We start from the raw sequence: 27,678 nt of genomic DNA, 5'->3' as shown, positions 1-27,678 counted from the left end.
CCTTGGAATCAGACCAGCAAGCGCGACTGTGCAGCATCAACAGAGGTCTTGCCGCGGCTTGCCATCACTGAGGACCTCCCATGCACTCAATCCGCTCACGGCCGATATGTCGCGCCCATAACACCTTCTCGCCCTCGATCGCCCTGTGGCAGCACTTCGTTGCACCGAATCAACACTTTCCGCAGCGACAACTCAAGTCTTCGTTCACGACTGAGGTTACGCAAAGCCGCGACGACGAAAACGTCAATTCGAATGGAGAGGACCTAGCTGCACAGCTCAAGGCGGCATCAGAACGAACAGCAGTGTTCAAAAAAGTGAGGACCGAAAAGGGCAACTACTCGCTGAACTGGAAGTTGTACCCAAAATATCGAGACAATGGCGAGCAGAAAGAAAGGACATCTCTTGGAAAACCTCGGGGAAGACGACAACAAGATGCTGAGAGACTGCTGATCAAGGCCTACAACGCGTACGATGCGGCGCAAGACTACGAAGGTGTGGTGGTGCAACCAATTCAGACCGGCGTACCTGTGAGGGAAAGCAACTTCCCCTGGGTCCCCAGAAACCGGGAAAGCATAAAGTCAGCCGAAGAGAGGTAAATTGCATTGCTTAAAATGGAGAAACATGCACTTGCTAACGTTACATGCGTAGGTTAGAACTCGAGATACAAGCCTTCCACAAATATATTCGACCGAACCACGCCGAGAGTATCGCCCGAAAGCACGTTATCGAGCAGGTGCGCCAGCATGTTCGAGAGATCCTCCCTGGCTATGTTCTTGAAGTGTTCGGTTCAGAACGTACTGGCATTGCCTTCGCCGGATCGGACATCGATCTGCGACTCGTCCCCCAGAATGTCATGTCAGATACCGCTCGATCTAAACTGCCACCTAGTCCCGAGGAGAGATCCAGACGAAGGGGAGACCTGAGGAGGCTACACCAAATCCTCATGATGAAACACAAAACAGACTACTTGCTCCCCAAGATACGGTGGGCGCGCTACCCTTTGATCTCGCTGCAGGACCGGGCATCTGGTTTGGACATACAAGTAGTGCTTTCGAATGACACGTCTGTCAGTCGGGAGTTCATGCAGCGCTACATGGAAGAGTACACTTACCTCCCTCAGCTGTATTCAGTCATCAAGGCCATCTTGGACGTTCGCGGACTCTCAGACGTCTTCCGAGGAGGCATCGGCTCCTACTCCCTCTTCATGATGATCGTCGCCAGCCTCAAACACAGGCCGCATCCACGCAACGACGCATCAGGCGCTCTGCTGTACTTCCTACGCTTCTGGGGCACCTTCAAAGCAGAGGAGCACGGTATCTCCGTCGAGCCAGCAGAGCTATTCGCAAAATCAGAGCAGGTCGTCATGCACGACAAAGTCATGGAGCACATTGAGGTAATCGCACCAATCATAAAACTTACCGGACATACGCTAACAATCTCCCCAGGAAGGCAAAACCGCTCCCCTTCCCCCGTGGATGCTCACCCTCCGCGACCCGGCCGACGAAACCAATGATCTCGGACGCAAAGCCATCGCCTGGAAGCACGTGCAGAAGACTTACAGAAACCTTGCCGAGCGGTTGCGAATAGATATGGCACAGAATACTAGGCCCAGCTTGCTGGCCTGGTATGTCGGGCCCATCTACACACTGCAGCAGGCGCACCGCAAGAAGCTCACTGAGTACGGGCGCTCTTTGGCGACAGCAGGCAGGAAGTACCCTCCGGTCTTTTATACTTCCGCGCAGTTGGTGAAGACAAAGGCCTTGGAGGCAGATGCTCGAGCGATCGACCGAAAAACTCCGGATCTCAATGAGCTCGCATCCATTGCTCGGGAGGTTAGAGACGGCAAGACAGAGGCGGTGGACGAAGACGCTGGAACGATGGCTACTCCGGAGTCTCCAGATTTCGATGAGCTGGCCTCCATCGCTCAGGCGATCAGAGAGGGCGAGGCTGCAAACAAACAGTCGGCTCGCGAGGCTGAAGCTTCGGACGTGGCAAAAGAGGATCAAGTGAATCCTTGGATGAAGGACATCGTTGGAGAGTATAGTCACAAGGAGACTGGCGAGGCCTTTTCCAACCTCCTGGGTCTGGACAAGAAGCGGGACGCAAACAAGCGGGAAGAATAGATACCCAATTTCACCACATCACGCCTTCGCAACATACTGCAATCACGTTAAGTCGTAGGGAGAAGCTTTTTCAGCCAGAAGTGATGATAGCAAGCACTATGAATCCTGTTCAGCGTGCAAGCCGAATCGCAAAGGTTAACTCCATCGGTCCGCCATGCCGTGAGAAGTCTGATCTTGATATCCTCCACCGTACGTCCGTCAAATGCCATCATGAACCGTAAAGAAACCACCCACGCACATCTGAGCTGATCCCTAGATGGCGTACTTGCGAGTCCACTCCCGGGCTGTCGATTCATACCTGGATCGGTCGGTCTTGTAGACGTGTGCAATCTCGGGGACGAGCGGGTCATCGGGATTGGGGTCTGTCAGCATCGAGCAGATACTCAGCAACACTATTCATGAGTCAGTACTGTGTTTCCTGGAAATCGTCGTTTAACAGGGCATGCGTACCCTTGCTGATGGTGAGCGCTGGGCTCCACTGGTCTCGCAGAATATCCAAGCAGATGCTTCCGTTCGAGTTGATGTTGGGGTGGTAGATGCGGGTGGTGAAGTTGACCTTCGGGGGCTTGAAGGGGTAGTCGGTAGGGAAGTGGATTGCGAGGAAGAATACGCCGCCGGAGTATGGTGAGTCGCTCTGCTCAGTCTGTTAGTTCCGTGATCGCGGTGTGTTTTGTGGGGAGGCGCAGATTGTCGAGCAAGTGCCGGTTTATGTGCAGTTGCGGTTTTGTACGTACAGGGCCCATGATCGTTGCTTGCCAGTGGAACTGTCGTCTCGTCAGTGTGGCTGTTCGTTGTAATGCACCACTGCGGCAGTATCGGCGAAACCGCCTCAGCCGCGGGGATAGTCTTTGCACAAAGAGTGACGTACCAGGTCGTCGCCGATGGGACCAGCACTGCAGGAAGAGGGAGGGTCACTGTGAGTATAGAGTCAGCCAAATGCTCCTGGACTGTAGCGCAAGGCCGCTGCGCCGTCGCCATGCTCGAGCACCCCGCATTCGCAGACTGTCGTGCGAGCAAACGGCGAGGCCCGCCGTCGCAAAGGAGAAGAGGGTGTCCACGTACCGACCGAGGTCAGTGAGCTCCTTGTTGATACGCTTGAGAGCCATGGTGACTTGTTTTGTGTGGTGTTGTGGGTTGTGGGCTGTGTGGTGCGGTGGTGCGGTGTTGCGCAGAGAGTGTGGTTGGGTTCTGGGAGAAGTGATGAAGCCTGTCAACGTTAGTGGGGTGGCCTTTCTTTGGGCAAGTGCGGCGTCTCAGCGCGGAAAGACCGCCCAGAGCCGCCGCCGCCACTCCAACGTACCTGCGAGCGGAAGTGAGAAAAGGGGAGTGAAGGAGGTTCGTAGTAGGACAGAAGTCTTAAGACAAGGTATGGCAGAAGCGGAGGAGGCGCAGTTTGTATTTGTTGTTCGTTGAAAGCGCCGCCGCACATGCGAGACAAGCCAGTCACCGCCCAGAGTTGGATTCACCGGGACCTTTTTTGCGCAGCGACGCCCTGAATGGCGACTAATAGAACCCTACAGAACGGCCGTCAAGCTGACATTCACCTTTTTGCCCTTCTACCACATCACTCCAAGAAATCGCCATAGCCTGACCAATATCTTGGTCACTCTCATGACTACCAGCGTTCGCCTCTTAGCGAGATGCATCATGTGGGGACGGCGCATGCAAGCAGTTGTTTTTGAGACCCTTCATGTTGGAACGAACTTGCAGCAACAGCAATTCGTTTGCGCACGATGTTGGCACAATGTGCAGGGCCTTCTCAAAGGGCACAAGGCTGAAAGTTCGATTTTGGCTTCATTGGCTAACAGTTCCTTACGTTTACTGTGTTATATACTTTAGAGTCAACTCTCGTTTGCATCCAAGTCTCTCCTCCTCCTCAGAGTCCATCTCGTCACAACACATCGCACAATTAACAGAACGCTTGGATTCCTGTGATTGCGCGACCGAGAATCAAGGCTGCGTTTGTTGTCAGTCAAGCATGGGCCAATATGCATCAAGGTACTCACAGTGGATGTCGCTCTGGCCTTCGTATGTTTGTGTGACAAACAGGTTCGCCACGTGCCTGCCAATGCCGTACTCGTCAGACACTGCGTTTCCACCGAAAACTTCTTGAAGCCTATTCTGCAGTTAGCCGATGCTTATGTGAACAAAGTGCGCTACTTACGTGCGGGCGTTGACTAGAGCACGGTCACAGTTCTGCCTCTTGATCATCGAGATCATCTCGGGTGCAGCCTTGCCCTCATCCTTTAGCCTTCCGACGTGGTAGGCAGCCAAGATACCGTACGCTGCGTCAGTGGTTGCATCTGCCAGTTTCTTCTGCACGAGCTGGTACTTGGCAATGGGGTTGCCCTTGAACTGTTTCCTATCCAAAGCGTACTCGCGAGTCCTTGCGATAGCGTCTTCCAGAGCACCCATGGTTCCCCAGGCAATACCATATCTTGCGGAGTTCAGGCAGCTGAAAGGTCCCCTCAAGCCTTCAACGTTTGGAAACATGTTCTCCTTCGGGACGGGGACCTCGTCCATCTGGATCATACCGGTGATGGAGGCTCTTAGGCCATTCTTGTTCTTGATTGCTGGTGTCTCGAGAGTACCAGGTGGGCAGTCCTTACGCTCAACGGCAAAGCCACGAATCTTCCCTGTCTCCTGCAGCTTTGCCCATACAACGAAGACGTCGGCAATGGGCGAGTTGGTGATCCATGTCTTGGAACCAGAAAGTGAGTAGTATCCTTCCTTGGAAGGGTGCGGTTTCGCAATAGACTCCATGGACCCTGGATCTGAGCCGTGGTTTGGCTCGGTCAGACCGAAGCATCCGAGGAGTTTGCCCTTTGCCATCTGCGGCAGGAGTCGCTCCTTCAACTCCTCTGTTCCAAACTCCTCAATACCACCCATTGCGAGTGAACTTTGCACTGAGTAGCCCGAGCGGTACCCCGAATCTACTCTTTCGACTGCTCTCGTGATTAGGCCAGCAGCTACACTGCTGACACCCGCACACTCGTAACCTTGAATCGATGCACCCAGCAACCCCAGCTCACCCATCTCCTCAATGATCTTCCTGTCAAAGTCCTCATTACGATATGCATCTGCGGCACTACGTCAGCAATTGCAACCCGTAGAATGAACGCAACATACCAAGCACTCGTGGAAGCATACGCTCCTGGCAGTACGACTCTGCTGTTTCTTGAATGGCCTGCTCCTCTTCTGTGAGCAAGCTGTTGGCATTCAACGGGTCCTTCCAATCGAACGACACAGGCGTGGTCATGTGCCGCCTTCCGATGGTTGCTGAGCGAATGCTCGCGTTCAAAGGCCTTGAGGCATGTCTGCAGAGAGGTCGAAGCATATTGACAGAGTAGATAGATACAGCTCTTAGATTCTGGAGAATCAGAGTGATAGTTCAACTGCTGCGTTCGGATATAAATCCAGGCTCGACGCTGGCCCTCGGACCTCAGATCGGATCAAGAAGGAACCGCGGCTCGTCGGAGCAAACGCCGCTGCGGTGGCAACGATCTGCTCAACCCCAGATTTTGCATGCACAGCAATTGATGATTGCACATGTCAAAAGCTTACGCTCTGGTGAACACTGAAGCAACGAAAATGTTGCATATGTTGGCAAGACGAAGTTGGTCAATCTCATCAACTAACTGCTCAAGCCTTACTAGCATGCTTCTCAGGATATCCTTCATCGTACTGCATCAAAGATGAGATCGCACGATCGTTTCTGGGACACATTTTTCTGGACCTTGAATTCACCTTGAAGATGCTTTTCGCTCACCGTGAAGAGTGGGGAGTACTTTAAGTCGAAAAGGGCAAGAGCCGTGACTGCGCGTAATCCCTGCACGCGTTTTGGACGTGACGTAGTCCGTGCGATCGTTACCTCCTCCACCAGCCTCCAGCTGCTGCTGCCTGTACCCGACCTGCGCTACGCGTAACGAGTCAAAATACACGATTATTGCGCACACAATCAAGTCTGAGATACAGCCAATATGGGTATTAAACACCTCTTCCAGCTCATTCAAGAGCATGCGCCTGGTGCCGTCAAGACAGGTGAGATCAAGAACCAATTCGGTCGCAAAGTCGCTATCGTACGTACACCTTACGTGAACTTCCTCAAAACTTGAGCTGACACTCTCAGGATGCGTACGCATAACTCGGATCGTACACTACACGTCCAATCTGACCCTATTCAGGTCCATGAGCATATACAGTTTCCTCATCGCCGTACGATCTGATGGCCAGCAACTCATGAGCGACACTGGCGAAACCACATCGCATCTCATGGGTCTTTTCTACCGCACACTCCGCATGGTCGACAATGGCATCAAGCCCCTCTACGTCTTCGATGGCGCCCCGCCAAAGCTCAAGTCCGGCGAGCTCGCAAAACGATTCCAGCGCAAGACAGAGGCGCAGGCCGGTATGGAGGAAGCAAAGGAGACAGGCACAGCAGAAGATGTAGAGAAGTTCTCGCGACGGACAGTCAGAGTTACGAGGGAGCACAATGCGGAATGTCAGCAGTTGCTCAAGCTTATGGGCATTCCGTTCATCATTGCGCCAACAGAAGCTGAGGCACAATGCGCGGTGCTTGCGAGAGGAGGCAAGGTCTACGCTGCTGCATCAGAAGATATGGACACACTGACCTTTGATTCACCCATCTTGCTGAGGCATCTCACGTTCAGTGAGCAGCGCAAGGAGCCCATTCTTGAGATTCATCTGGACAAGGTGCTCGAGGGTCTAGACATGGAGCGCAAGCAGGTACAAACACCACTCTACTGAGGTGACGGCGATTATACTGACACTTCTCAGTTCATAGATCTCTGCATCTTGCTCGGCTGCGATTACCTCGACCCCATCAAGGGTATCGGCCCCAGCACCGCCCTCAAGATGATCCGCGACCACAAAGACCTCGAAGGTGTCGTCGAGCACATCAAGAAGAACACCAAGCTCACAATCCCCGAGGACTGGCCCTTCGCTGATGCACGCACACTATTCCTCGAACCGGACGTACGACCCGCTGATGCGCCCGAATGCGACTTCAGGTGGGAAGCACCCGATGTCGAGGGACTCGTCAAGTTCCTGGTCGAGGAGAAGCACTTCAACGAAGACAGAGTGCGCAACGGCGCGGCGAAGCTGAACAAGAACATGAAGACTGCACAACAGAGCAGACTAGAGGGTTTCTTCAAGCCGGTTGAGAAGACTGCCGAGGAGAAGGCGAGTCTGAAGCGTAAGGCAGATGAGAAGCTAGAGGCGAAGAAGAAGAAGCAGAAGGAGGATGCAAAGGCGAAGAAGCAGGCTAAGGCCAAGCCTAAAGGTGCTGCTTGAGCTGTGAGTGCTGCTCAATCGACTGGTCATGATTCTATAGTTACACTTCTCTCACGGATGCGATGATGAGATTGATAGTTGGCGTTCCAAGGGGTTCACGCTCTATGCTGCGCTAGACGACTAGCTGGTGTGTAAAGAAGGCGCACCGCAGCACTGCTTCACAGTATAGAGGAAAAGAAGTCGTCTGCCCGCAGAGATAATATTCTGAAAGATACCATTGACAAATAATCGTTCTACCTTCATGTCCACCACTGTACTGCTACAACACATGTCGAGATTCTACGATGAAGTCAAGAAAAACCGTCTAGTCAAGAAACGTCCTCGGTCCTCCCAACGCCATGCAAACACTTGAACTTCAGGGCTCGGATTTTACCTGAGTATTCAACCTCAAGACCACAGTGGTGCCGTAATATGTCTTGCAAGACAACCCGCGATATTCCATGTGAGAGTCCGAGAGTATCATCTGGGGTCTCACAGCGAATAAAAACAACAACGCAGACTCAAACGAGCCCATTTCCCTCGGCATATCCTATATATTCCAGTTGACTTCCAGCAATTTCTGTTGAGGCTGGTCTGAGGGAACAATAAACTGCTGCAGTTTGCATGAGCTTGTACACGGGTCTTGATCCCATCTCCGCCAATCACCAGTCGTTCAGGATCGTATGGTGCTTACGCATTATCCACATGATTCCTGTGAGCGCACATGGCCTCAATGTAGGGTTGTGGTTATCCACGATGTGTCGTGAGAAGTGGATCGTTTGCCAGTGGACGAAATGTCTGGGTGTTGAAGGGATGCATGGCATGCTTGAGATGAGGATCTGGGTTTGGACCGTAGGGCAGAGTTTGCGAATGGATGAACAGGAAGAGAGATGTTGAATGGTAACTCAGTCTTGTACCTCAAGGGTATGTATGAGTAGCTGAAACGTGTAGAAGTCGTGGGTACCGTCTTGAAAGCAAAGACGAAGACGAAGACCTGCATGTCAAATGCGGAATGTAGAAAAAACAAGACATGACCCACCGGATGGATGGACAGATTTTCACGAATTCACGCTACTGTCATGGTGCTGAACTACTACAGATACCACATGTGTAACCTGGAGATGCAGTCAAGTGACAGCATCTGTATTGGAGGCCGTCCGGTTATGATCACGGACAGACATGACAGTAGCACATTTCGGACATAGTCCATGGCAGGTAGTACCTTGATGATTGTTGGCAGAAGAGTATGATCACTTCGAAGATCATACCTGGCTCCACATGCAAACCACGAGAACGTGCGAAGATCATGACCCTCACATTCGACCTACTACGATGTCGATGTTGCGCCTTCAAAGTTAGAAGTTCATGGTACCTCAGGTCTACTCAAAGTTCGGAAGTGTTCGGTTAGCTGCGCATACATGCTTCCTACACAACTATCGAAGGGCGATTTCTGGATACTTTGATTGCAGGGAGCAGCCCTATATCAGACCCATTATAGCAATACTGCCATTCTTTCCCAATCTAGCCGGTTTCCACCAAGCTTTAAACTACTTGACACCGGCGCACACACAGATTGACCCATGGTGAGTGGATTGACCCATCCAGGGTTCCGAGCCGCAAGTGCTAGCACGAATGCAAATCTCTGGTGTGGTGTGTGTGTGGGGGTTTTGAGTTTTGCACTGTGGCGCAGAAGGGCGAGGCTCCCCGGATCCAATCATCCAGAGTTCAGGTCAGGCGATCGTGCACTTAGCCCTCACCATTCTGAACTGTAAATGACGCAAAAGCGTCGGAACATTATTGACATCGTAACCTTTGTGCGATGTGTCGTTACGAGATGTCGCTCGCAATTTATCGTAGTATCGCCTTCTGCTGGAACAGCGTCAGGGATCGTTGAGGTCTGCAGAAGGTTTCGAAAGCTCAATTCGCGATTCGATGGGCGATTCGGTGGAGGCGTGGTGGGCACGTGGTGGAGTGCAGATGCCGGTGAGGCGTGTAGGCGTGGGATAAGCTTTGGGAGGTAAAGTCCCTATTCTCCTCATAGGCTAAGCATGCACGCTGCATGGAAGCATGCCCGAAGCACACCCTAGCGACACTGTCGCAGTCGCTTGACTTGCTGTACAGGACGAGTGTTCGGCTTCATCCGTGCGCCGTCCTTGTAGCGTTGTTGCGGTTCAGCATGCCGAAGACACTGCCCTGGATCTTTTGCGCAAGCTTGAGTGGCGCAAAGCGTGACTCGGGGAGGCGGCGGCCTGCCTTGATTGACTCGAGGACCCTGCATATGTCAGTAAGCGTTACATTGAACATGCTCAGTACTGGCCGTAAGAGCAGCCAGGACCAGGTCAGCATGAGCTGTAGTAATGCAGAAACTTACCATTCAACTGTGATGTACTTGACAGCTTTCCCACCAGTTCTGGCGACTTCTTTCTGTATCTTGGTTGCAGCCAGGCCACCACCTGCGCCCCCGTTGGCATTGACTGTACCCAATATAACGTGTGTGACAGTCCTTCGACCTAGTGCAATTGAATGTCGAGCGCCGTGTACTGACAGCAGGTACTTGAGTTTGTGATCGGAGACAAGAGGAGCTGTCGAGCCATTCACGTAGAAGCACAGGCCTTCGAATATCTGCTTCTTCTGTGGCTCTGATGGTGACTCGAGAGTGTCATCGTAGGTATCTGTTTCGAGGTCTGCTAGGCAGTCAATAAGCTGATCTGGACAAAGCATAAGGGGATGCAAATGCATGCTTTGAGAACCGTCCTCACTGGCAAGTAGAAGCGATCAGTCTCCTGGGATCGTTATCCCCTCTGGACGTACCTTGTGTTCCTTCCAGGCTGTACTCTGCTTGCGAGGCTTCCTTCTCCAGAATAGACTTCTTGCCAGCCTTGCAGATGCTCCAGACCTCCGCTAAGCTCTGCTGACCGCCTGTCCTGAGACCCTTCGCACCTCTCTCCCAGCCTCCACTCTCCTTTCTGCCGTCTTTGCCAAAGTCCTCGCTGCCAGCTCCAACTGTGTCCGCAACTCTCTTCTTACCAGTCAGACCGCCCTTGTACTGCTCGCCTAGTTTTAGACTACGTGAGACACGCCAGGATGTCGAGCCTGAAAGACGGTCCTCGGCGCGTTGGTGCCCAGTCGAACTGCTGTTCCAAGGGTCAAAGAAGGTCCGTCTTGCTGGGGCGGCAGCGGTGGGCGAGGCATGTGGGTGGGACTTGGTTACGCGTTTCGAGGGGCTCACTTGGGCTGAGGAAGGACGCGCGAAGCGGTCGTCGTCATCGTGCGTCGGTTTCAGGTCGTCTGGCCCTGGGGTGCTCATGGCTACGGTGGTTGAGTGTGCGGCCGAATCTGATGCCGCATTGCTGTTAGTTGATGTTGCATAGTAGCAGGCACACAAATCTACGCATAGATTGTAAGAGTGGAGGAGGTCCGGTAAGGTCTGCGATCTGCATTGCTGGTTGTGATGCTGTCCGCAGATCGCGCAGGGTACGCTGCAGCGTGGCGGGGCACTTGCACGTACCTGCATGTGTTCCCACAGTATTTCGGTCGATTGAATAATTGAATGAATGAATCGATGACCGTGCGTTTTGTGGTGTCGAAGCTGATCTCTGCGCTGCTGCTTTCATTATTGTGGAAAAGGAAAACGAGAGGAAGGTGCGTTGCTACGTGCTGTGCCTGGGGAGTGTGTGGAGAGGAAGCATCATCAACAATGGGCGATCGCGCTTTGCCGTTTATGGTGTGGATCTAAACGCCAACACGACACGTCTCCACGAGGCATGGTTCACTTCTGTAGGGATGAGTATCTTGATTGAAGCCTTTGGTGACTTTGATTACATTTATCTGTACATGCTGGTACATGCAATGCACTATCTTCCGCCGCTCCTTGGTTCTGAAAAAGAACCGTTCAAAAGCAAGTACGCCGGTGACATACAGCCGTATGCTGAAACGCCGCTCATCGCGCCCAGTGAAGTAGAACAGACCCGCCCAGTGGTATGAACATGTGAAAGAGCAAACATGAAAATCAATCCTTTCCGACTTGTGAAAGTCCCCCCTGTGAGAACGCCCGCTAGACAGAAGGAAATGCGGCAGCGACGGCATCGTATAAACCTGAGTCGTTGACCTCAGTATGATGGAAAGCAAATGTGAAAAGAAATGCCACGTCTTCTGCTACCCGCCAGTGCGGTTCAGCATTTGTGGTTCGACGTCTACACCCTTGGTATTGCGCGATATTGGTCAAAACATCCGCTTTTGATGCATTGCGTCGTAAACAAAAGAAATGTTGTCGTAAGTCGTAACGAGACTGTGTATCTCGTAGCATCTGGAAGATGCAAATAGTTAAGGCCAGCAAGAGCGTTTTGGTGGCTGAGCTGGAAAAGTCTCAGTGCTTGTTCACCGATGCATCGTACATGGCTCGAGCCTTCTTCATTTGCTCCGGGTCGAAGGCTTCGCTTGCGTCGCTTCCTTTCCGGCTGGCCAGTGATAGAGAGCTGCTGTTACCGAACTTCAGGCTGGCGAAGGATCGCGCTTTCTTGAGCTTGTTGCCCTTGACTTCGGTCGCATGGGGAACGTAATCGGTGTCGGTGCGAGAGTTGACCTGAACGATCTCCTCGACACTTGGTCGAGGCTTGACGCGCATACGCTTGAACTCGCGTGTGATCCTCTCCAGCTTGGACGCGCCCTTGGGCGCGGGTGCGTAGGTAGGCATGGGCTCTTCGGCAAACTGCTCGTGTACTGAGGGTCCTACGCTCGGCCTGCGCTCAGAGCCAAAGCTGACACCTGAATCTGTCTTCTTGCCTTTTCGCTCTTCCGCGTAGGCTTTGAATGACTCGGGTCCCGTGGTAGCGAGGCAGTCATCGATCATGTTCTTTGCCACTCTCAGGTACTTGTCGACTACCCTCTGAACTGCAGGCCAACCTGACTCTTCATCAGGTCCCGCGTTGTGGCTGATGATTGACTTCAGAACATCGGGACCGCTCTTCTGAACAAGGCGGATGTAGTCGAAGAACGCGTCTCGCTCCTCCTTCAATGTCTCGTGCTCCAAGACAGGCGAAGGAAGCTTAGATGAACCATGCGTAGGTGGCAGCAGTGTGTTGAGCATACCCATGCAGTTAAGCTTGTTAAAAGGTTGATTCCCGAGCTCGTTAATCATAATCTGTACTCTTTGTTAGTCTGAGCTTGCAATTTTGTTAATGATGACCTGCTTACCCATCGACGTACGCCCATCCAAACTTGAGCGTAATAGTTCTCAGCCTTCTTGTTCTTTGCTTCGACATTCCTCACCCACAGAGCGATACCAGGAAATGTCTCAGCCATGGTTTCCATATCACTCTCATACGAGTCTGGATGGATGTGAAGCCTCTCAAAGGCTGCGACCATCTCTTTACGCCTCCTGTTCTCCAGATCCCTCAGGTAGTCGAGGGCTGTGAGAGCTTGCGAAAAGTCCACAAGGTTCAGTTCGGGATGGAAACACCGGCTAACAAAGTTGACAATGAATGTGGGCGGTAGTGAGCTTGGCTGCAGAGGCAGCTTGTTGAGGTGAGTCATGAGCTCAGATGTAAAGCTCATAGTTGTGAGTTCGGTGTTGTTCCAGGCGAACTGTCCGGTAGTAGGTGATGCGCTGCCGGTACTATTGCTTGGTGTGTGGCCACGGGAAAGGTCCTTGGGGAGAGGTTGAGCGCGGGGCACACAGTTGAGGGTGTACATCGTTCGCAGAGGTATCTCGTAGCTGCTAGGATATTGCAGCACATGCTCGAGGATGTAGGACATGGAAGTGGCGCTTGTGTCATCAGACCCACTGCGAGAGTGCGTCGAAGACATTGTGGTGGTGGTCTTGGTGAGTGCGCAAGTTGAGGTCAATAGTCAGGATCTGCGCCGTTTTGTTTTGGCGAGATGTGGAAGTAACGCCGCAAAGCTTGGGGCACCTGCGCCGTAGAGAAAGGGATGTTCAGCCTTGGTGAAGGGGCGCGAAACTTGCAGGAGGAAGACGAGGCGGTCCGTGAGTCTGGTGCTAACGAATGGGCGTGGGGCCAGTGGGGGTGAGAACGCGTGATGGGAGAGAGGAGAGGGAAAGTGCGTCCGAAAGCCGGAAAATTGACAAGGTGAAAAGAACGAAGAAGTGAAGCTGCAGGAAGAATGCAACAGCTATCGTCGCAAACAGGTCGGGTCTTAAGGTCCAGGGTGGTGCGCGGATGTTGGAGTTTCCAGAGTGGTGATCCTAGTCCTGTTGCCGTTTGGATCCGGGGCAGCAGATGCAGGTAGGCGATGCGCACAAATGAGGGTCTAACGCAGGTCAAGCACCGTCAAGTGCTGTCTGGGCGCTGGGGAGAAGGGAACGGTGGGTTCGCGAGCAGTTCGAGCGTGGTGTGACGGAGTACTTGGGCGAGCAAGAGCATCAATGGCCGTGGAGGGCTTCGAAGGGTTTTCTTCTGCAGATGCACTGCACGCGAACCCCTGCAACGCTTCTTCTGGACTTGTCGGTAGCCGCTAACGCGACCATCACGGATGCGCGTGTGGCGCTGGCACTATTACAGGGTTCAGGTCGCGGAGCTGGGAAGGCTAAACTAAAACACTCCTTTGCGCCTTTGGGCAACCCCGCCGGGAGTGCTGCAGCGCAGTCACGTCAGTCAGTTCAGTCACCGGCCTGTGAGTGGAGTGCTCCTTTTCGCGGTGCTGCAGCTGCAGGTGAAGCTGCAGTCGGCTGCGAGTTCCTGCGCCCACATGTTCCTCGTGGACTCGCCCTGCGCTTTGTGAGACGCGCACTTGTCTTGTCAAAATAGCAGTCCCATGGGCGACAGCTAGAGAGTCGGCGGGTTCCACAAGGCTATCCACTGCTGCGCGAAAAGGGTTCTGTCGTTCCGAAAAGTGCTGAGTCGCTGGGGCGGCCCTGGAGGTACCCAACGGCCTAAGCTGATTCAGGTCGACGCGACTGTTTATGAGACCCACAGAAGCACCGCGAACGACTCGGGGCTGCTGCACCATCTTAGCAGCTTCACCTGCAACTGCAGGCTAGACACGCACCGTGAAAAAAGCCATGCCGCGAACCACTAGGAACTCGCATATCGACCCCCGCAGCCAATCAGATAATTCTGCACTGTGAATATGCCACTTCGAAATCCACCAGGTGGCCCTTGCATGTTCTCTGCAGCACACCAGAAAACGACCAGAGGTTGAATCGGCCTCTTTACAAAGGCCGTTCATAAACTCCATACCTTACGATGCCTCAGGTTCTGTCACCCACGTCGCAAGCACGCCATATAAAGCTAGCTATGAACTTTGCTGCTCATTCTGACAGCCTCGTTGCAAAATCGTCACGGCGTACGGCGTCTGTAGCGACATTGAAAGTCGTCCGTGCCTCTCTAGGCTCGAGCAACGCCCTGAACGAGGGTTTCCTTGCAGACCGTTGGGCAGCGTTGTAGCGACAGCAGAGACGGCAGATTGCTCATCTTGAGACAACACAACAATAACAAACAACAACGCGACTCGAGTTTGGTACGCGCGACTGCGATGGCGGTCCGGCCTCAAGCCGTAGGCGCATGAGGAGATTGACAGCTGCCATAGTCTCGGACGAAGTCCGTAGCAAGCGATTGAGCGCCGTGCATGGTCAACAATAACGGCTGGGTAGCTTGATAACGGCTGGCATTGCAGACGGGTTGCAGTGCATCGTAGCCGAGATCGCACATGAATATCTGCTTTGACGACGTTGTCACGAAAGGATGCACCATGTCATCTGTGTCACGAGGAATTGCAAACACACATCAACTCCATTGACAGGGGCACCCCACTGGGCACCAAAGTTGGCCAACTAAGATGTGATCCACAGTGATCCAGCCCTGCTATGAGAAACTACAGATCGTAGGATCAATTGGGATAACTTTGCGTGGAAAAGCCCAAACGCGAGTTGAGAAAGTAGCCTCTGAAGTCTGGCTTTGGGTGCAAATTGCCGATCAACACGCTTGACCAGTGCCTGAGTCTATCGGAGTGTTTTCCGCAATTCGACAAATATTGTCGCGTAAACACAAGTTCAACAGCAAAGCCCACCAAAGGACCAGACGCGGGGCCCTCAACCACAGGACGCGATCACCTCCGAGTCGTTTGGTGTTAAGTCCGTTGTCTGGTACTCTAGCTAAGCGTCCAAATGTGTCACAACAGCCAATATCCGGAGCCCCCACCAAACAACGTCGCGCACTGTGATTCGCCGCAGCTCAATTGCGTCCAAATGATGCAGCAACGTAATCGCACCACGCGAAAATGAAGCGCACTAACTTCAACACCCAGCGCAGATCACCAACTACTTACTCAAGTTGTCGCCGAACAAGAGGTGTGGTCGCACGTGTAAGCTACGTCCAAGGTTCATGCTGCTGTCTCAAGCTTGCGTGACGACGTGTTTTCTAGAAAAGGGGTACAGTGCTCAGCTGTCTCCTGGAGACCTTTGGGTGCAACGCCGGACGCCGTACTCCCGCATACACGAGTATTGGGCTCACCAACAGCCACTGGTGTTACTGTCAAGACAATAGTCGCAAGGTAGCCATCAGCCTCACCTGGACGGACTGACAAACGTTACAACGATTAGGTTTGAGATCCCTTCCTTGGGGGTTCTTCAGTAGGACTTTTGTACGAAATCTCCTGAGCACTCATTGTAAACGTACGCCAGTAGTAGCCTACATGCACAATGGTAAAGGTGATGTCTTGTCGTTGATAAGGAAGGCAATTAATCAGTTACACGAGATTGGTTGCGACTTAAAGGCCAAGACGAGCAGAACAGAATTAGAAAGCATTGCGACAAATTGTGATGTCGGATTTATACTCAACACCAAAAATTACTACGTTGAGTTATACGGTATACGGAATGGAGTATGGCAAGCGTGTCGTTCCACGCCCTACGCGCCCTGCAGCCTTGATGAGTCATGATCATTGACAACGTCAAAAGATGTCACATATGAAAAGTTCAACATCACGCAACAACAGCTGCCAGCTCAAAGCACCACTTCGTCAACATGGCATCCTCTCCTAAGCTCGACTTCGTCACCGTCGACGTCTTCACAGACAAGCCATACGAAGGCAACCCACTAGCCATCATCCGCATCCCCAACGGCGTCAGCGTAACACAAGAGCAGAAGCAGAGAATCGCACGCGAATTCAACCTCTCGGAATCAACATTTCTCCACGAGAATGCGCCTGGCGCAAAGGAAAATAAATGGACCGTAGACATCTTCATGACATCGAAGGAGCTACCTTTCGCCGGCCACCCCACAATCGGCACAGCATGCTACGTTCTCTCAAGAACCGCTGAGGAGCGCGGCATCAAGGACGGAGTCATCGAGGCAGGATTCCAGTTGAAGGCGGGCCATGTTGGGCTTCGGTATGATGTAGCGAAAAAGACGGCCAAAGCAGCTATCCCCCACGATGTACATGTGCATAAGAAGAGGTGGAGCACAGATGAGCTGTTCAAGTTACAACCCGGCCTTGCCGTGGCGCACGAGAAGGGTGAGGTCAAGACGCAAGAAGACTATCCCATTGTGTCTATTGTCAAGGGCATGACCTTCATTCTCATTGAGCTCGAGAGCGTTGAGGCACTTGCGAAAGTGTCATTGGCGGGACAGAGTGTCAAAGTCCATGGTTTGGATCAGGGTTGGGATGACACTTTCATTGGAATGTACTTCTATGTGCGAACGGGCAAGAGCGAGAGCGGAGCGATGCAATTGAGGACAAGGATGATTGAAGGGCCGCTCGAGGACCCTGCTACAGGATCAGCAGCGAGCGATCTGGTGTCTTATTTGTCGCTAAATGAGAGCAAGGCTGGGGAGACGCTGAAGTACGAGTTGGTGCAGGGTGTTGAGATGGGACGCAGAAGCGAAATCTTCATTCATGTCGTAATGGCAAAGGACGGCGGTATCGAGACTGTTTATCTTGAGGGTGGGGCGGTTCACGTGATGGAGGGGCGGGTGACGGTCTGAACGAGGATCGAAAGATACTGATGAATCCACGCTTCAACATCGGGGTGAATATATTTCGGCCTGAGGACTTCCGGTCGCGATTCACAAGCGGAATGAAAGGGGCCCTGAAGATGATATTAAGACATCGATTTTGATCTGGCACGTTCTCAAATCACTAGACTAGCCCATGTTGTCATCCGTCACAACCGTTAAGCCGTCACGACAGCTTTGACGTATGATTGGGCAGAGGAGCCTTGATCAACGGCTGGTTTGAGACAGGAACGACAGCCACCGCGAGTGGAGAAGTATCCACACGATCGATAGAGCTGCCTGATTAGGCAAAGGGATCGTTTGGACTGTTCCTGCCGTGTGTTCGGTTGCTACCGAATGCACCGTAAGGCATCTCAAAGGTTTGAGGGATCTATCCTCGCAATTGATGTTGTTGTAAGAATCTGGAGTGTGTGACGTTTTGGGTGGGCAGCACCCTGTCGAACGGACCAATGGCGCGCTAGCGCGAACTGATCTCCAACACTGCATGCTTGAGCTTCTTCAAACCTCACACACGACCTGTCTCCAGCACCACTTCTTCATGCCTAACGTACTGCCAACCTGACGAGGTTTCTGTGACAGCCTCAGTGAAGCAGATGGCGCCTGCGGAAGCTCGGCGCTCTGTGCGTTACCCTCAGGCAGGCTTGAATGGCAGGTCCTGACACATGTCGGCCTTCAACCAGGGTTTCGTGCCCCAGGAACCATCAGCTGCCTTACCAGGTTGCACATCGTCATGTATGTCGCCAAGGCACATAAGAGAAATGCCATGGCCGGTCTGGTTATTTGGTCTCGCACCATCCTCAGTCGCTTGTTCTTTCACATTTGAGGACTGTCCGTCGAGGGTTACGTTCCTTTTCTTCCTTTCCTCTAATTTTCAGATTACGTTGACCGTGTCTGCGTGTTCTTCTAATCTACCGCTAGCCGGAGTCCACTCTTTTGTAAACCTTACTTTCTAGTCACATCCGGTTTCTGTTCGCTCTGTCGACTTCGATAACCGTCATCATGAGGGTCTCAACACTGTTCCCTATCCTGCTTGCAGCTGGTGTTGCCAACGCTCAGTTCGGAGGGTTTGGCGGAGGAGGCTTTGGAGGCTTTGGTCAAGGCCAGCAGAACAACCAGCAGCAAAATCAACAGAACCAGCAGAACCAACAGAACCAACAGAACCAACAGAACCAGCAGAACCAGCAGAACCAGCAGAACCAGCAGAACCAAGGCCAGAATGGTCAGAACAACAACAACAACAACAACGGTGGCGGCGGTGGCAACTTGGCCTTGGACCCAGCTAACGTCCAGGCCAACAGTGCGGCGACTGGTCTTGAGCAAGGCGCTGAAGAGGGCCAGGCTGCTTCTGATACGTGAGTATGTCAAAAACATGAGGCATAGCTCATGGCTGACCTGACGACAGTGACAACGCCAACTTCATCAACTTCTGTACCGGCAAGACGCTCACCAATGGACTTCAAGTCCGTGATGGGTCGTGTAACGGTATTCGTAAGTCTCATTTCATCATGTCAGCAGATACATGTTCTAACTCTCTTCAGCGATGGGAGAAATCCCTGCTGCGAACCGTATGGTTTCTGGCGTCTTCACCAGCCCCCAGAATGGCGATGTTCTGCCTCCGGACACTGCGATGACTTTCTCGATCCAGATCGCCAACTTGCAAGCTGGAACATTCACGAACCCCGACAACACATACTACGCTGCTCCTCAAGCCCTCCAAGGAGGTCAGGTCGTCGGCCACACCCACATCACAGTACAGGACCTTGGCAATGACCCCAACCCTACCCAGCCTCTCGATGCAGAGACGTTCGCATTCTTCAAGGGTATCAACGACAACGGCAACGGCAACGGACTCCTGAGCGCTGATCTTGCGGATGGTCTTCCTGAAGGCTTCTACCGTGTTTGTTCCATGACCTCGGCCAGTAACCATCAGCCAGTCCTCATGCCTGTCGCCCAGCGTGGTGCTCAAGACGACTGTGTCAGGTTCCAGGTATCTCCCAATGGCGGCGGTAACAACAATGGCCAGAACAACAATGGCCAGAACAACAACCAGGCGAATCAAGGTCAGAACCAAGGTCAGAACCAAGGTCAAACCCAGCAAAACCAGCAGCAGCAGCAGCAGGGTCAACAAGGTCAGCAAGGCCAACAAGGTCAGCAGCAAGGCCGGCAAGGCGGCGGCGGCCGTGGACGATTCGGACGTCCCAAGTTTGCTGCCCGGAACTTCATCGCCTAAGCGATAATACTTTGAAGCCATATTCAGGCTCTCATGGTGGAACGTGGTAATAGTACTTCTTTTGCCCATATACCAGACAGCGCACCTCAGTCCTCAGGAAGGATATGAGATTATACGGCTAGTCCTGACGGCGCTTTCTTTTTTGATGCATTCACGATACCTCTGTAAACCTATGATCAATACAACATCTCGCGCTCAATCCCACACAACAACCTCCTCTCCCTCTGTGACAGATCCCGTATCACCCTGCCTCAGGCACCCGCACCTGCATTACACGAGCGCTTGGTGTGCCTTGGTTTGCCTTGGTCCAGCCTTGATATTCTGAGGCATTCATGCGGCCAGGCACCGAAACGTGGCGCGTGTCTCAGGATCGTAGATCAGGCGGTAAGTACGTGTGGGTATGCCGACTTTAGCCTCGGTAGAGGCCGCGTGCAGCACGCTTTCTTGAGTGTCGATCGACGGGAAGTGCAATGCGGGTTTATGCTGTGTGGGCACACCGCTGTTCTGTGCGCTTTGCTGCACGGCGCTTCGATTTACTAAATGAGGGCACGGACTAGTTGGTTGTGTAGTACAGCATGAATCCGGTTGAACATGTCAATCGACGCAGTAAAACTATTTTTTGATCGTAGGATCCCAAGACAGGGGTGATGACTTCAAATAGATGACACTGAAGTTGCGCAAGGCTGCGCCACTTCTTAGGCCGTCCGCTTGGTGATGAGTCATAAGTGGCCGTGGCGGCGCTGTGAATGGACTACAAATTCTTGCCATAAGGCAAAGCGCTGCCGGGATTCATGACGTTCATGGCTCGAGACATTCAAGAGTCTACCATCGACATGATCAACTCAACGACCAAAGCAGATCAGACCGCCACTGAATCTTCGAACACACCAACACTGCCTACGGAAATCTGGCTACAAATCCTTGAGCACGACGATATCAAGCACTTGTGGCTGTCAGTTCGCAACATTTCTCGAGCGTACAGAGACTGTGTCGAGCGCCTGTTCTCCACCAAGTACTTGCACAGAGTCAGCATTACCTTATCGCTTCCACAACGAGATCTGGTAACCAACAAATTGAAATGGCCGGGCGATCCGATCCCTACTTCGCAGCTGGTGATGGCGTACGCTCGACTCAGCGAAGATGGAAAGCGACTCCGTCTCGAATCCTCAACCGTGGTGAAAGACGGATACAGTGAAAAGACACTCGAAGAGCTCAGAGAGGCAGGATCCCTCCCGAAAGAGCGGTTAGAGGAAGCGCTCACCACCGTGAACATGAGCACGCATCCAATGGCGGGTCTGACGATCAAATTGTCGGTTCGCATTGACTGGGATGAGACGCGGAAGGTCTTGGCTTGGGATGTTGAATGGCGAAGTGTGCTCAGCCGGTTCTTGGATGCAAAGGATAGGCAGGGGAAGATATGGCCTACGACAGTGTGGGACACTGTGCCTCGTGGACTCCCATGGCGTAGTGATCAGGCTCATTTAGCGTAACACATCGATACCAACTATCCCAAGCTGACAGCCTTGTCGTGATCAAGGAAGGGGCCAGACATGGGAGGCGTTCAGGTCAGCTGGTGGTTGGTGGCTCAAAGAGTGACAGTCTTGCCAGTCATCATGCGCTGAGCGATCAGACTAAAGCCAGCTATCGATGACATGAATATGACAAGGTTGTAGAACTGTTCGAATGATCGTTAGTACAATTATGAAGTTCATGTTCAATGAGGAGCGTACAGCATTTCTTGAGTATTCACTCTCTTCCGCATCAGTGCGTGCTTCGACGAATAGACGGCGCAGGTTTGGCAGATTGGACGGCTTCATGTTGTTAGCTATAAATTCGAGTAGACGATCGTGCAGGTATCAGGTTTACTGACCATTTCGATGTTCAAGTTGTGGTGTTGATGTGAGGGCGGCAGGGACATGGGGATGAGCATCGGGCTAGAATGACGCACAGACCCGCAACATCGTCAATGAGGGAGCCGCACCCAGGCCTCCGTTCAAGTTGAACATCAACAGTAATCCCCCGACGGCCGTACCTTTTCGAGTCACGAGACTCCCTTTGCTCGAGACTGAACCTACCGCCGAACCATACGAATCTATTGCGCCGCGACCGAGACTGGCCGCGCGGTCGTTACAGCCACGGAACAACGAGACTGGTATATGAGGGGTCCAAGTAGGGGATTCAGCTCTGCGGTTGAAGCATAAAGATGGCGGTCAACAGAATAAGAGGCGCTTTTGCGCCGCCAAAGAAAGGAGAGACGTTCGAGCTGAGAGCCGGTCTGGTGTATGAAACTCCCAAAGAAGTGACATAGCTGTCCATAACTAACTACTGCTGCAGCTCTCAATATGCATACGAACGGTAAATAATCTCGCCGGAGACCCTCGCACCGCAAGGATACTGAGACTTTGCTAGGAAAGAAGCTATCCAGAAGACCATCATGTCCATGACATTGGGCAAGGATGTGTCCTCCCTGTTCCCTGACGTCCTGAAGAACATCGCAACGGGCGATCTCGACCAGAAGAAGCTGGTATACTTGTATCTCATGTATGCGCCAGCATCCAACTTGTCGAGGTCACTTCTGATTGTCTGGACAGGAACTACGCGAAATCACATCCGGACCTATGTATTCTCGCCGTGAACACCTTCGTACAGGACTCCGAAGACCCAAACCCCCTCGTGCGAGCGCTTGCGATACGAACAATGGGCTGCATTCGGGTAGACAAGATGGTGGACTACATGGAAGAGCCGCTACGGAAAACGCTCAGAGACGAATCGCCGTACGTGCGGAAAACAGCAGCTCTCTGTGTAGCTAAGCTCTTTGACCTCTCACCCTCGATGTGCTTAGAGAACGGCTTCCTAGAACAGCTCCAGGAGCTGGTTGGTGATCCCAATCCCATGGTCGTAGCCAATTCGGTAACCGCACTGGTGGAGATCATGGAAACATCTCCGGAGACCAAAGCGCTGGTGATCACTCCGCAGACTCTGAAGAAGATGCTGTTGGCGCTGAACGAGTGCACGGAGTGGGGGCGAGTAACGATCCTTACGACCCTGGCAGACTACAAAGCGGCAGACATCAAGGAAGCAGAACACATTTGCGAGCGTGTCGTCCCACAGTTCCAACACGTCAACCCGAGTGTCGTTCTGGCCGCTGTCAAGGTTGTGTTTTTGCACATGAAGAACATCTCTCCCGAGCTGCTGAAGTCATACACAAAGAAGATGGCGCCGCCTCTAGGTAAGGACTACTTGACACCACAATCTGATGATTACTGACTCATGACAGTCACACTGGTATCTTCCGCATACGAAGTGCAATACGTTGCACTGCGCAACATCGACCTCCTCCTACAGAAGCAACCGGATATCTTGAGCAAAGAAATGCGCGTCTTCTTCTGCAAATACAACGACCCCAACTACCTCAAGATGCAGAAGCTGGAGATCATGGTGCGGATAGCGAACGACAAAAACGTGGACCAATTGCTTGCAGAACTGAAGGAGTACGCGCTGGAAGTGGACATGGACTTCGTTCGCAGGGCGGTCAAAGCTATTGGCCAGGTCGCTATCAAGATTGAGAGCGCCAGCGAAAAGTGCGTCAATACGCTCTTGGATCTCATTAACACGAAGGTCAACTACGTCGTTCAGGAAGCGATCGTAGTGATCAAGGATATCTTCCGAAAGTACCCCGGCTACGAAGGGATAATACCCACCCTTTGTCAATGTATTGACGAATTGGACGAGCCGAACGCAAGAGCATCACTCATCTGGATCGTTGGCGAGTACGCGGAGAAGATCAACAACGCTGGGGAGATCCTCACAAACTTCGTGGATGCTTTTGCAGAAGAGTTCACCCAGGTAAGCTTGAGAGCACCCACGTGAAGCGCCAGCACTGACATACAATAGACTCAACTCCAGATCCTCACAGCAGTCGTGAAGCTCTTCTTGAAGAAGCCAGACCAGGCTCAAGGCCTTGTCCAGAAGGTCTTGCAAGCTGCGACAGCCGAGAACGACAACCCTGACATCAGGGATCGAGCCTACGTCTACTGGCGGTTGCTCTCGAGCGACCCGCAGATCGCCAAGGACATTGTACTATCCGACAAACCCCCGATTACCTCGACAATCCGCTCCCTTCCTCCTCAACTGCTTGACAGTCTCCTTAACGATCTCTCGACACTGGCTTCTGTCTACCACAAGCCACCGGAGGCTTTCCTTGGCCAAGGTCGATTCGGTGCGGAAGCTATGCAGCGTGCTGCTATCGAAGAGCAGCAGGAAGATGCAAGAGAGAACCCGATTGCCGCAGCAGCCGTCGCCGCAGCAGCGAGTGGACAATCGGCACCCCAATCGAACATGGAAAACCTTCTGGATATCGACTTCGATGGCTCCGCTCCCGCTTCACTACAGAAGGAACCAACACAAGGACAATCAGGTCTCGAAGGTCTGGCAGGTACACCACAGCGTGTCGCATCTCCTGCTGTGGGCGGCACTCAACAACCACAGTCCAACATGGACGATCTATTAGGTCTGTTCGGAGACGGTGGAAGTGGAGGAGCACCTGCTGCACCTGCTGCACCTGCACATATGAGCAACGATGACATCATGAACGGGTTTGCAAGTATGAGCATGCAAACGAACCAGCCCCCACCTCCACAACAACAACAAATGGGAGGAGAGGCGAGTAAGAAGACGAACCAAGATTTGTTGGACTTATTCTAGGCTTGGTGTACAGGAAGTATGGTGTTGGAGTTGTCTTAGGGAACGGTACATGCAAAGAGCATAAGACGGCGCACGCGTGGTAACCTGTACGATGGGAGACGAATAGAAAACATTCTGAACACAACTAGGCCTATTCACTGAAACATCGTTGCCTATTACTTTCAGCCTGGAGTGGCGCTCCTGCCTCCAGAGTATCTTAGCGTGGTTTTGTTGCTTGGCGCCTGGACCCCTGCCCTTGCCTACCGCCACTAGCATCATAACAATCACTGGCGAACTCAAGCTTCACTTAACTTGGATGGATATTCACGTGCGAGGTGGCTTTGTGCTTAAGTAGTTAGCCAAGCTCTCTTTAATCTGATCATCTCCCTTTCTTAGCACTCCTCGCCATGTTTATGCTCCGCAACTGTATGTTTGTTTGCCCTTGCGCCTGCCCCTCCCCCCGCTGTCGTCACTCAGGAAACTGACTTCCGTCTTTAGTGAGCAAATTTGTCTTTGGTGACAGTTCTAAAGAAACCATCGTCGAAATTTCGCAGGGCCAGCTTTACCTCGTCCGACCGCGATCCGTAAAGGGCTACTCTGAGCTCATCTTCAAGGACGCCGCCGCTACCATCCGTCGCACCGGGCAGGAGTTCCAGTACCAGCTCGTTGTCCAGCGCGCATACGAGGAAGGAGAGGAAGATCTGCTAGCTGAAGAAGGAGGTGAAGACGCAGGTCTTGACGCACTTGCAGGCGACAAGGACGAGAAGACATTCTTGCTTGACGAAGGCCTACAGTTCCGCACCGACGTACGCTCGACCGGCGAGAAGATCTTTGCTTGGCGAGATCTTAGCGGCGACGTAGACGACCTTTGGGAGTTTGTCTGCGATCCCTCTGTCAAGCCTGAGACTGTCGCTCTCTTCGAGCGTGTTGCCCTGCAGTGCCAGTACGAGCGCAAGTTCAGGAGGAGCCACGAGCACGCAACAGACGACGATCTCGAAGCCCTAGCCTATTACGAAGAGGCCATACCGGACGCCAGCCCCGTCACTAGCCCTACCCGCAAAGCTCTCGAAGCGCCGCTAACGACAGAAGATCTGTTCCCGAACACCAAAAAGGAAGTAATGGCTAGAAAGACGGCAAGCAGGACAGTTGCGCCGCAGCAGGAGGAGGAGGCAACTGCGGCACCGCAATCTGTCGTGCAGCCAAAGGCCTTGGACTTGCTGGCAGAGGAGAGCGCGGAACTCCACCTCTTCGATTTCCCTACTGGCACATTCAAGCTTCAAGACGCGAATGTGACAGCTACGGTCACCGAGATTGGTGATTGGCAGTACTGGCTTCACATCGTTGGCGACGAGCGCGAATGGTTAGGTCAGCCCATTGTCGATGACATCAACCCTGTGTTCAACTATGAATTCAAGTCGTTCATCTTCAATCACTACTTGGAGGATGGCTCAGCTTACTCTTGGCTGCTGAGGTTCAAGGAACAGGAACAGTTGGAGAGCATACAGAATGGCGTCATGCAAGCATTGTGGGAGCACCTGAACCAGGTCAAGTGGCAGAAGGCTAAGGATACGGACCGGGAATACGTGCTGGAGGCTTTCCAAGACATGACTATGGAGGACGCTCCTGAAGAAGAGGAGGACGAAGAGGAGGACGAAGAAGAGTTTGAAGATGCGCACGACCAGCGCAGCGAGCATTACGATTCGGATGAGTCTGAAGACGACATAGAAACTGCACCCAAGGACGGCGATGAGAACTCACAACTGGCTGTCGGCTACAAGCATGACCGCTCTTTTGTTGTTCGAGGCAACAAGATCGGCGTCTTCAAACACACAGCGGATAACCAGCTGCAATTCTCGACCACCATTTCCAACGTCATGACACCCAAGGGCAAGGCTTTCAGCCCCAACAAGGTCATGCTCCACCAACAAGATCAGGACATGATTTTGCAGAATCTCGACAACCCCAACTCACTCTACCGCATGGATCTGGAGACTGGTAAGGTTGTTGATGAGTGGAAGGTCCACGATGACATCCCCGTGAAGGTCTTTGCACCCGAGAGCGTAAGTTTCCCGGGTCATGCCGCATGTTCAAAGCCGGAGCTAATATGGTTGTAGAAATTCGCACAGATGAGTGGAGAGCAGACTTTCTTAGGTCTCTCTGGCAACGCTCTTTACCGTGTCGACCCTCGTCTGAACGGCAACAAGCTTGTTGATGACCAGCTCAAACAGTACGCTACCAAGAACGCTTTCTCCGCCGCTGCAACGACCGAGAAGGGACACATTGCCGTTGCTTCTGAAAAGGGAGACATTCGTCTCTTCGACCGCCTCGGTATCAACGCGAAAACTCTCATTCCTGCTCTTGGAGACCCGATTATTGGCATGGATGTGTCTGCTGACGGTCGCTGGGTGCTTGCTACCACGCGAACTTACCTTCTCCTTATTGATGCGCTGCAGAAGGGTGGCAAGAACGATGGCAAGCTTGGTTTTGAGAAGTCGTTCGCAAAGGACGACAAGCCACAACCTCGCCGTCTTGCGTTGACACCTGCCCACGTTGCCCAATTCCAGCACGAGACCAAGGCGCCCATCTCATTCACTACAGCGCGCTTCAACACTGGTCTCGACGACAAGGAGACCACCATTATCACCGCCACTGGCCCCTTCATTATCACTTGGAGCATGAAGAAGGTCCTCGCGGGTCGCAGGGATCCATACAACATCAAGCGTTACGCCGAAGAGGTCAAGGCCGACAACTTCAAGTTTGGCTCAGACAAGAATCTTATTGTTGCCCTGCCTAACGAAGTCGACATGGTGGCCCGCCGTGCACTGCAGAAGCCAACGAGGGAGAGTATTGCGTTCCCTTCGCGTGTCGGCCAGCTGTCTACACCTAGGCGTGGCAACCGCAGCAGCTACTTGGGTCGCGATGATATTGTCAACAGCCCCTACTAGGCTTTGCAACGGTAGGCAGCGTACTGGTCGGTCTGGAGCTAGTACGTGATGATCTTGAGCGATGCTTCGTGGTGGCCTTTCTTTGATGATGACAGTCCATTCCACTTGGAGGCGTGGGCGATGCGCTTCTACTTGATACCTGATTCCCCTTAGATCGTCGAGACGAATGATGATTGTACCTTTCGAGCTTGTTGTCCAGATGCTTGTGATACGGTCGAGCTCGCTCTTACTGTGCTTATACTTGTCAAGGGAGGTGATATGAGCAGAATTGTGATGTGTTGATAGGTACCTGTGTGGTGTTTATCTACACAGAAGGGGAGCTGTGGGCGCTAGCCGGAGATGGGAAGGCGCAGGGCCTGAAGAAGAACTGCAGTGAAGGTGCTGGTCTGCGTAAGAAGAGGTCTCGATTTAAAGTTCATTGTTCTTAGTTGGTA

The 27,678-nt window shown here is 52.7% G+C and overlaps 12 protein-coding genes across 12 annotated transcripts; 7 read left to right on the top strand and 5 right to left on the bottom strand.

Annotated features, from left to right (window-relative positions):
• The first annotated feature begins 24 nt into the window (after positions 1 to 24).
• Positions 25 to 2,168, top strand: BU25DRAFT_407073 (uncharacterized protein). The gene is made up of 3 exons (XM_033705447.1): positions 25 to 592; positions 649 to 1,393; positions 1,446 to 2,168. Exons 1-3 carry the CDS (start codon positions 81 to 83, stop codon positions 2,121 to 2,123), a joined length of 1,935 nt encoding a protein of 644 aa, XP_033565611.1. The 5' UTR covers positions 25 to 80; the 3' UTR covers positions 2,124 to 2,168.
• Positions 2,169 to 2,375: 207 nt separating this feature from the next.
• BU25DRAFT_332249 (ubiquitin-conjugating enzyme) lies at positions 2,376 to 3,229 on the bottom strand (the record flags this gene model as incomplete). Its single annotated transcript, XM_033702431.1, has 5 exons — positions 2,376 to 2,515; positions 2,574 to 2,766; positions 2,858 to 2,887; positions 2,992 to 3,037; positions 3,186 to 3,229. The coding sequence occupies 5 exons, from the start codon at positions 3,227 to 3,229 to the stop codon at positions 2,376 to 2,378; spliced, it is 453 nt and encodes a 150-aa protein (XP_033565610.1).
• Positions 3,230 to 3,904: 675 nt separating this feature from the next.
• Positions 3,905 to 5,588, bottom strand: BU25DRAFT_407070 (glutaryl-CoA dehydrogenase-like protein). The gene is made up of 4 exons (XM_033705446.1): positions 5,253 to 5,588; positions 4,288 to 5,203; positions 4,130 to 4,239; positions 3,905 to 4,079 (listed from the first exon to the last, which is right to left on the bottom strand). Exons 1-4 carry the CDS (start codon positions 5,458 to 5,460, stop codon positions 4,033 to 4,035), a joined length of 1,281 nt encoding a protein of 426 aa, XP_033565609.1. The 5' UTR covers positions 5,461 to 5,588; the 3' UTR covers positions 3,905 to 4,032.
• Positions 5,589 to 6,103: 515 nt separating this feature from the next.
• On the top strand, positions 6,104 to 7,625 carry BU25DRAFT_488026 (flap endonuclease 1; the record flags this gene model as incomplete). Its single annotated transcript, XM_033711316.1, has 3 exons — positions 6,104 to 6,206; positions 6,253 to 6,869; positions 6,921 to 7,625. 3 exons carry the CDS (start codon positions 6,104 to 6,106, stop codon positions 7,434 to 7,436), a joined length of 1,236 nt encoding a protein of 411 aa, XP_033565608.1. The 3' UTR covers positions 7,437 to 7,625.
• A 1,469-nt stretch (positions 7,626 to 9,094) lies between these two features.
• BU25DRAFT_478980 (uncharacterized protein) lies at positions 9,095 to 10,682 on the bottom strand (the record flags this gene model as incomplete). Its single annotated transcript, XM_033711013.1, has 4 exons — positions 9,095 to 9,687; positions 9,787 to 10,087; positions 10,227 to 10,576; positions 10,645 to 10,682. The coding sequence occupies 4 exons, from the start codon at positions 10,680 to 10,682 to the stop codon at positions 9,552 to 9,554; spliced, it is 825 nt and encodes a 274-aa protein (XP_033565607.1). The 3' UTR covers positions 9,095 to 9,551.
• A 959-nt stretch (positions 10,683 to 11,641) lies between these two features.
• BU25DRAFT_185673 (uncharacterized protein) lies at positions 11,642 to 13,451 on the bottom strand. Its single transcript, XM_033700964.1, has 2 exons — positions 12,609 to 13,451; positions 11,642 to 12,555 (listed from the first exon to the last, which is right to left on the bottom strand). The coding sequence occupies exons 1-2, from the start codon at positions 13,218 to 13,220 to the stop codon at positions 11,782 to 11,784; spliced, it is 1,386 nt and encodes a 461-aa protein (XP_033565606.1). The 5' UTR covers positions 13,221 to 13,451; the 3' UTR covers positions 11,642 to 11,781.
• A 2,945-nt stretch (positions 13,452 to 16,396) lies between these two features.
• BU25DRAFT_332159 (Diaminopimelate epimerase-like protein) lies at positions 16,397 to 17,356 on the top strand (the record flags this gene model as incomplete). The annotated part of the gene is made up of 1 exon (XM_033702425.1): positions 16,397 to 17,356. One exon carries the CDS (start codon positions 16,397 to 16,399, stop codon positions 17,354 to 17,356), a length of 960 nt encoding a protein of 319 aa, XP_033565605.1.
• Positions 17,357 to 17,912: 556 nt separating this feature from the next.
• BU25DRAFT_384677 (uncharacterized protein) lies at positions 17,913 to 19,813 on the top strand. The gene is made up of 3 exons (XM_033704334.1): positions 17,913 to 18,738; positions 18,789 to 18,874; positions 18,925 to 19,813. The coding sequence occupies exons 1-3, from the start codon at positions 18,386 to 18,388 to the stop codon at positions 19,614 to 19,616; spliced, it is 1,131 nt and encodes a 376-aa protein (XP_033565604.1). The 5' UTR covers positions 17,913 to 18,385; the 3' UTR covers positions 19,617 to 19,813.
• A 636-nt stretch (positions 19,814 to 20,449) lies between these two features.
• On the top strand, positions 20,450 to 21,106 carry BU25DRAFT_428372 (uncharacterized protein; the record flags this gene model as incomplete). Its single annotated transcript, XM_033708504.1, has 1 exon — positions 20,450 to 21,106. The coding sequence occupies one exon, from the start codon at positions 20,450 to 20,452 to the stop codon at positions 21,104 to 21,106; it is 657 nt and encodes a 218-aa protein (XP_033565603.1).
• A 95-nt stretch (positions 21,107 to 21,201) lies between these two features.
• Positions 21,202 to 21,443, bottom strand: BU25DRAFT_384674 (uncharacterized protein; the record flags this gene model as incomplete). Its single annotated transcript, XM_033704333.1, has 2 exons — positions 21,347 to 21,443; positions 21,202 to 21,291 (listed from the first exon to the last, which is right to left on the bottom strand). The coding sequence occupies exons 1-2, from the start codon at positions 21,431 to 21,433 to the stop codon at positions 21,202 to 21,204; spliced, it is 177 nt and encodes a 58-aa protein (XP_033565602.1). The 5' UTR covers positions 21,434 to 21,443.
• A 193-nt stretch (positions 21,444 to 21,636) lies between these two features.
• On the top strand, positions 21,637 to 24,438 carry BU25DRAFT_407060 (Adaptor protein complex beta subunit). Its single transcript, XM_033705445.1, has 6 exons — positions 21,637 to 21,896; positions 21,951 to 21,971; positions 22,026 to 22,157; positions 22,208 to 22,845; positions 22,894 to 23,462; positions 23,511 to 24,438. The coding sequence occupies exons 1-6, from the start codon at positions 21,820 to 21,822 to the stop codon at positions 24,318 to 24,320; spliced, it is 2,247 nt and encodes a 748-aa protein (XP_033565601.1). The 5' UTR covers positions 21,637 to 21,819; the 3' UTR covers positions 24,321 to 24,438.
• A 184-nt stretch (positions 24,439 to 24,622) lies between these two features.
• BU25DRAFT_407059 (vacuolar import and degradation protein-like protein) lies at positions 24,623 to 27,668 on the top strand. Its single transcript, XM_033705444.1, has 3 exons — positions 24,623 to 24,725; positions 24,798 to 26,359; positions 26,414 to 27,668. Exons 1-3 carry the CDS (start codon positions 24,707 to 24,709, stop codon positions 27,242 to 27,244), a joined length of 2,412 nt encoding a protein of 803 aa, XP_033565600.1. The 5' UTR covers positions 24,623 to 24,706; the 3' UTR covers positions 27,245 to 27,668.
• Positions 27,669 to 27,678: the final 10 nt, after the last annotated feature.

The sequence above is a fragment of the Macroventuria anomochaeta genome (assembly GCF_010093625.1).
Source record: "Macroventuria anomochaeta strain CBS 525.71 unplaced genomic scaffold BU25scaffold_4, whole genome shotgun sequence".
NCBI classification, from domain to species: domain Eukaryota; kingdom Fungi; phylum Ascomycota; class Dothideomycetes; order Pleosporales; family Didymellaceae; genus Macroventuria; species Macroventuria anomochaeta.
The sequence above is the reverse complement of the archived record's forward strand: the minus strand, read 5'-3'. Positions and strand labels throughout refer to the sequence as shown.